This window comes from Orcinus orca, chromosome 12, assembly GCF_937001465.1.
Source record: "Orcinus orca chromosome 12, mOrcOrc1.1, whole genome shotgun sequence".
NCBI classification, from domain to species: Eukaryota; Metazoa; Chordata; class Mammalia; order Artiodactyla; family Delphinidae; genus Orcinus; species Orcinus orca.
In genome coordinates, this window is record NC_064570.1 from 22,172,975 (window position 1) to 22,180,074 (window position 7,100).

At 39.7% G+C, this 7,100-nt stretch overlaps 1 protein-coding gene across 1 annotated transcript; it reads left to right on the plus strand.

The window, feature by feature from the left end:
- The first annotated feature begins 741 nt into the window (after window positions 1-741).
- Window positions 742-6,320, plus strand: NMBR (neuromedin B receptor). Its single transcript, XM_004263883.1, is given in 6 exon segments — window positions 742-962; window positions 964-1,038; window positions 1,490-1,609; window positions 3,044-3,333; window positions 3,336-3,387; window positions 5,834-6,320. Coding segments are annotated over 6 exon segments (1,245 nt in total).
- Window positions 6,321-7,100: the final 780 nt, after the last annotated feature.

Consider the following 7,100-nt stretch of genomic DNA (forward strand, 5'->3'; position numbering starts at 1 on the left):
CTTTTCTTTCCTAAATTCAGTGCGAGAGCCTCAGGGACTCACCAGCTCAGCCCCCAAATCTTCAGAGGTTCACAGACTTCTGTCTGGGGCGTCTCCTACTCGGAGGTGAGTAAGAATAGATCTATATAGGGAGGCAGTGTGCGAGAGAGGACTCAGCCCCTCCAATCCCACAAAATACAGCAGGAACTGCAGAAACAAGAGCAAAGCTGTGGGACGTTGCGGAGCACATGCTCCGGACGCACAGGCTCAGCGGCCATGGCTCACGGGGGTGCCCAGCCGCTCCGCGGCACGTGGGATCTTCCCGGACCGGGGCACGAACCCGTGTCCCCTGCATCGGCAGACAGACTCTCAACCACTGCGCCACCAGGGAAGCCCTGGCAGGTATTTTAATTAATTCCAGAGGGATAAATCTTTGTTCACAAAAAGGCTGTTCTCCGCTATCTATAAGCGAGAACAAACCATTGAGGACTGGAACAAAGACTCAACTTCTTCCTTTTTTTTTTTTTTTAAATTCGGAGCCAGCAGGAGCCAATGTGCGTGCCCCTTCTAAAAGTGAAAGGCTGGAGCCTGTGGCCAGTCTTCTCACCCGGCCCGGTCCTCCTCGGGACAAGGCGGTGTGACGCGATCCCCGCGGGAGGTAAACTTGGCAAGAGGGAAATCCATTAAGCCCAAGAGTGCGTTGCACTTTTCAAGGCACCTGGGTGCATGAAAACTCCAGCGGACTCTCCTGGGAAAGAGACCATGCCCCCCGAGTCTCTGTCCAACCTCTCCCGGAACGCGGGCGTGAATCAGAGAGGTTTCGTTCCAGAGGTCTTGGAAAGGGATTTCCTACCCGCCCCGGACGGGACCACTGCGGAGTTCGTGATCCGCTGTGTGATCCCGTCCCTCTACCTGCTCATCATCACAGTGGGCTTGCTGGGCAACATCATGCTGGTGAAGATCTTCATCACCAACAGCGCCATGAGTCCCCAGCATCTTCATCTCTAACCTGGCCGCTGGGGACGTGCTGCTGCTGATCACCTGCATCCCTGTGGATACTTCCTGCTACTTCTTCTTCTTCTTTTTTTTTTTAACATCGTTATTGGAGTATAATTGCTTTACAATGGTGTGTTAGTTTCTGCTTTATAATAAAGTGAATCAGTTATACATATACATTATGTCCCCATATCCCTTCCCTCTTGCGTCTCCCTCCCTCCCACCCTCCCTATCTCACCGTCCCTATCCCACCCCTCTAGGTGGTCACAAACCACCCAGCCGATCTCCCTGTGCTATGCGGCAGCTTCCCACTAGCTATCTACCTTACGTTTGGTAGTGTATATATGTCCATGCCACTCTCTCACTTTGTCACAGCTTACCCTCCCCCCTCCCCATATCCTCAAGTCCATTCTCTAGTAGGTCTGTCTTTATTCCCGTCTTACCCCTAGGTTCTTCATGACCTTTTTTTTTTCTTTCTTAGATTCCATATATATGTGTTAGCATACGGTAACAAATCCCGCTACTTCTTTGACGAGTGGATGTTCAGAAAGGTGGGCTGCAAACTCATCCGGGTGATCCAGCTCACCTCCGTGGGGGTGTCCGTGTTCACTCTCACTGCCCTCAGCACCCACAGGTAAGGGCATAGGTAACTGTGGGTGGCCTAGAAAAGCAGTGAAGAGGGGCAGGGAGTGTACCTGGGGAGAGGAGGGAGAAAGGAAGGGCTGAGAGGAGGAGGGGAGAAGGAGAGAGACTGTATCTGGGAATTAGAGTAAAAGGAGTTAAAATTGACTGATGTGACGCTTGAAAAAAATATAAGAAAATCATTATTTTAAAAATAATTAAAATTGCATTAGAGGCTCCCCTCGGAAAGGTATTGAGGCTGGGGGCTGCTCCTCTCCCGTGGGCAATGAGACACATCTTTAGAGAACCTCAGAAGGAGACTTTATCTGCTTGTTATGTAGCTTGAAATATTATGAATTTTTAGAATATCAGACTAATTCAAATGTAAATAAGGAGAAGGTACAGGGTCATGGCATGGTTAATATCTGCTAGGTGCCAGGCATAGTAATAGGTGTTCTATACAGTTTTTCTAATCACAAAACTTTGAGGGTGGTGTTTTTATCCCCACCTTACAGATGAAGAAAAAGATCTTAAGTGATTTTCCAAAGGATATCAGAGATGAGATAACAGTGCAGACTTGTCTGACTAAAATCACTTTCTGCTGTATCTTGTTAACCTCCTAGGTATACTGTAACCTGAAATACTTTTAAAGACAGATATAAGTAATTTGAGGTTTATGTACAATTTTGCTCGGTTTGTATTTTTATTACCTTGCTTAATAGTCATGTGTAATTGAATGAGGTATAGAGGCTTGGATTGTTTAAGCCATTGCATCCTGGAGTGTGGTTCATTTACCACTACGATGGTGTTAGGTGGGAGGAGAGAAGACTGCATGAGGTCTTGACATTAAAGAAATTTGAACTGTAAAGACAGAATGTTATTCCATTTTCAGTTCTTTTCATCCTTATGACTGAATTAGGGAGAAAATCCCAGTCTGGATTAGCCTCTAAGATTTCTTAATGTCCTTAAGAAAAAAAAGTAGGAGACCCAGCCTCAGAAGCTCTAGAAGAGTATCCAGGTAAATTTTAATAATACTATTTTGTGAACATTTTATGTTTTATGGTTATTGTATATTATATCAGTTTCAGTAGTAATAGATTTTTTGGAAATAAAAGTATTTAAATAAAAATATTCAATATACAATGATACTTGTAGTACGTGTAGATTTAGAAAATACTTGTGAAGGAGGTAAGCAAATTACTGCAATTTGGGAAATGACAATTTAAAATATTTGCTTTTCTCTTCATGTCTTCTGTGCTAATAAGCAGTAGAATGACTTGTAGACAGAGAGACACCAAGGATCTTAGTTATTCCACACAGTACGTAACAGCCTGAGAATAATGGGGTGTTGGCACCTCTCTTTTAGTAAGATCTCTCTCTCTCTTTTCCTTTCTCTTTTTAACTTTTCTTTCTTAAGGGAGTAATTTGAAATGTATTATCTGCCCAGGTACAGAGCCACTGTAAACCCCATGGGTATCCAGACATCAGGGGCAGTGCTGTGGACCTGTGTGAAGGCCATGGGTATCTGGGTGGTCTCGGTGCTGTTGCCTGTTCCAGAAGCCGTGTTTTCCCAAGTGGCACACATCGGTGGCTTGGATAATGGCAGCTTCACGGCGTGTATACCCTATCCTCAGACTGATGAATTACATCCAAAGATTCATTCAGTGCTCCTCTTCTCGGTCTACTTCCTTATACCACTTGTTATTATTAGTATTTATTATTATCATATTGCAAGGACTTAATTAAAAGTGCACATAATCTTCTGGGAGAATACAATGAACATTACCAAAAAACAGGTAAGCTTGGTAGGTGTGTGTGTTGGGGGCAAGCTGGGCAGAAGCATTAGGTGCTATTTTGAGTTCTATTTCATGGGCTTTCACTATCAGGAATGATTAGAACAGTCAGAAGGGCACTGGAACACGCACTAGCCTGAACTGGAAGGGATGTTGGGGGTTCTCTAATATGTGGCCATGTGTTAGCTCTAAAAGCCCACTGAGGTCCAGCTTATCTGACATCTGGGCCTAGGCTCATTTGAAATTAATGTCTCTGGTGGCTTTTCTTTATGTGCAAATGTTTATGCAAAGAAACACATAACAAACCAGAAAAGAATTTCACATTATAAGTATATATTTATTCAATTATTTTTTCTTCTCCCATTAGCTCACTAAAGATGACAGAAAGTCTGGGGGAAGGACACATCAGGAAAGGACTGTAGGACACTGCTGGGGTCTGGGGATGAGGTTTGGCTAAGATACCAAAATGAGAGACTGGGAACAGAGGGCAGCAGAGCAATAGTGAGAGTGATCAGAAGGTGGGCTGGTGCTGAAATAGGACTTGGTCTAATTCAACTTTATAGCTTTTCCGATAAATAAATATTACATACTAATTTTAAAACTATGACCTGCACCTTATGTACTTTTTCTTCTCTAAAGAATACATAGTACTAATGTAAGGTAAAACCAGTTGCGTTAAGATGGAAATACTGCAGTTATGGGACAGTTTCAAGTTGTACATTTGTGCATTCCTAGTGAGGAACTTCTTCCAAAGGGCTCTGTAGGTACGGGGAGTTGAATCACAGATGATTAAAATTTGATGGGCTGTAGCTGGAGGCACAGGCTGGGGCTTTGGGCACTAAATCTGGTTAAGGTTTTCCTGTGCAGATGGTGACCTCTATTTATTGATGTCCATAAATATCAGTGATCCACATCTGCTTTAAAGGCTTAAAAAATACCAGTCATTAAAGTAATTATTAGAAAAAGTAATATATTTATTACCTCAATACCTGGCATCATTGAAGCAAAAATGTCTGGGTCACAGGCTCACTGTACTTTTCCCTTTATATACAATCCTTTTATTCAGAGCCCTGTGATCCAATTTGTATCTCAGTTTGGGTATCTGAGTTTTTGCTTTGGTTTCTAAAGTTGAGTTCCTCTGACCTTCCCCACCTCCACTTCTTTGTTTTTCAGTGGTCTTAGTTCTGACTTTTGTGTGTGTGTGTGTATGTGAATTTCCCTACTGGGACTTATAAACTCTGGCTGGGTAACTGGGCTTGACATCTGCCAAGAAGTAATGTCAATGCTAACAGCCTACCTATACATTTGAATCTCCAAGTATAGACTGCTGCGAAATTCTTGCACCTATGCTCCACCTGCTAGGGAGGACTGTGCTTAGTAATGTAAATTTCACATCCACCTCATTTATAAGGCCAAGTTGCCTAATTTATGCCACTGGGATACATCTGGAGTACCACATTCTGCTTCTTGAACTAGATTCCTTTTCACTTGCACCTTTGTTTACTGTCACCATTCACTACTACTTACTCCCCAGTGTCAGATCTGTTTCAATCCTAAACCTTTCCAGACTTCTCTGGTATATTCTAGTTAACTACCAATAGTTTTAGCTCAGAAAATATGTTGTCTACTATAAATATCTTAATAAATTATGTTTTCACTTTCATGTTGCCTTATTTAAATATTCAAACAAATTAGACAAATGTGAGCTAAACTTTGGACTCTAGATGTTAGAAAATGATTTTTAGATTTAAAACGATTAATGTCCCATATTTGAATTTTGTCTATTTATCACATTCCTGAAGACCTTCTTATAAAACAGTAAACATAGGAGGTGAATTTTATGAAAAGATAGAAAATGTTTTTATTTTTATTTTAAGGCTAGGCAGCCAAACATAGTAATGTTTATAGAAATGACAATTATGTCAGGTTATTTTGATTTATGGGAGTCAGGGGTTTAAATTAAATCTCAAGGTTTTTTTTTTGTGTGTGTGTGGATAAGGGTTTTTAAAAAGTCATGCCCTTTTTCAATAGATCAGTATTTCTTATTTAAAATAGTCTGATTTAAAAATTTTCTAAACTTGAATATATTCTGTGGTTTATTAATTCAATGGATTTAATACAAACAAATGATTTATATTTATAGTGATCACAATAAGACGTTAAGCAAAGGAAAAAGAGTTAAAAATAAGAAAATTTTCAAGATCACAGTTTTAACATGAAGACATACCCATTTATAAACTGTCAAATATTTTAAAGTGAAATTAGTATAGTGACCAAAATAGACTTCATCAAATTGTTAAAATCATTACTTTGACTAGGAAAATCCTTTTTGTGCTTTTGGATGCATTTGCATGTTAAGTTTTACATCTTTTGTACCATGATGTGTTTTAGAATGTCGCTGCCTCCGTTTTCATTTTAATCAGTGGGACTATTTCCTTATATTTGCAGATGGAAACACAGAAAGGCCTGGCCAAAATTGTGCTGGTCTTTGCGTGTTGCTTTGTCTTCTGCTGGTTTCCAAATCACATCCTTTACATGTATAGGTCTTTCAACTATAATGAGATTGACCCATCTCTAGGCCACATGATTGTCATCTTAGTGGCCCGGGTTCTGAGCTTTTGCAGTTCTTGTGTCAATCCATTTACTCTTTATCTGCTCAGTGAAAGCTTCAGGAGGCACTTCAACAGCCAGCTGTGTTGTGGAAGGAAGTCCTATCGAGAGAGATCAAGCACCTACCTACTCAACTCCTCCGCAGTGCGTGTGACATCCCTGAAAAAAAATGCTAAGAACATGGTGACCAAATCTGTATTACTTAGTGGGCACAATGTGAAGTAGGAAATGGCACATGTGATTTTGTGCCATCACATTAGTGATTTTGGCCATTCAACTCACTACCTGAAAAGAACTTACTCTCGTATCTCTACTGAGTAAAGCAAAACTAAACAACGTTTTCTTTCTTACTATATCTCAGCTAATTCATTAAACAGTTTCATGATTGACTCAGAAAAGGCAAGTCAAACAGAGTTACCATTTTTCACTGAACAAGACTTTAAATGACATTAAAAATATATGTATTACTCACATTAAAAGTGATTCAAAAAGCAATATATGTGTATTGCTATATGCATATAAGTCAATATTGCTTCAATATTGAAGTTGTTCCTAGAGCCAACCTAGCACATTTATCTTAAATTTGTTTTATTTGGGAGCATGAAATAAATTTCTTTATTGACTCAGTGATTCAATGAGTATAATATTCAAACTCCAAATATCTGAAATACAAGTCATATTTTCCTGGTGAATTTTATTCATAACTAGTGCCTGTATATATCTCCTTTGTTTGAATAAACTAATAGAAAATTCAAAAGGTGGAGCAAATCGTTTTATGATTAATCATAATTTATAGAAATAGTTTATATCTGTAACTTCTCAGTATGTGATTAAAATGTATGATGACATTTGTATTATGCATAGTGAAATAGATATCATCTGAATATGATCTGAATGTAAAATAGGTATCATATGTCCTAAACTGTAAAACTATGACTCAGAAATTGTCATGACCATCTTTGTATAATTGCTAAATCCCTGGATATTTGGGTCATTCTGTGTAGCTGTGATGAGATATATGTAATTCTGCTGAGTCCAACCATTTAATGAGTTCAACCATCCTTTTTTTGCAATAGCACCTGACAAGTGTATATAAATCTA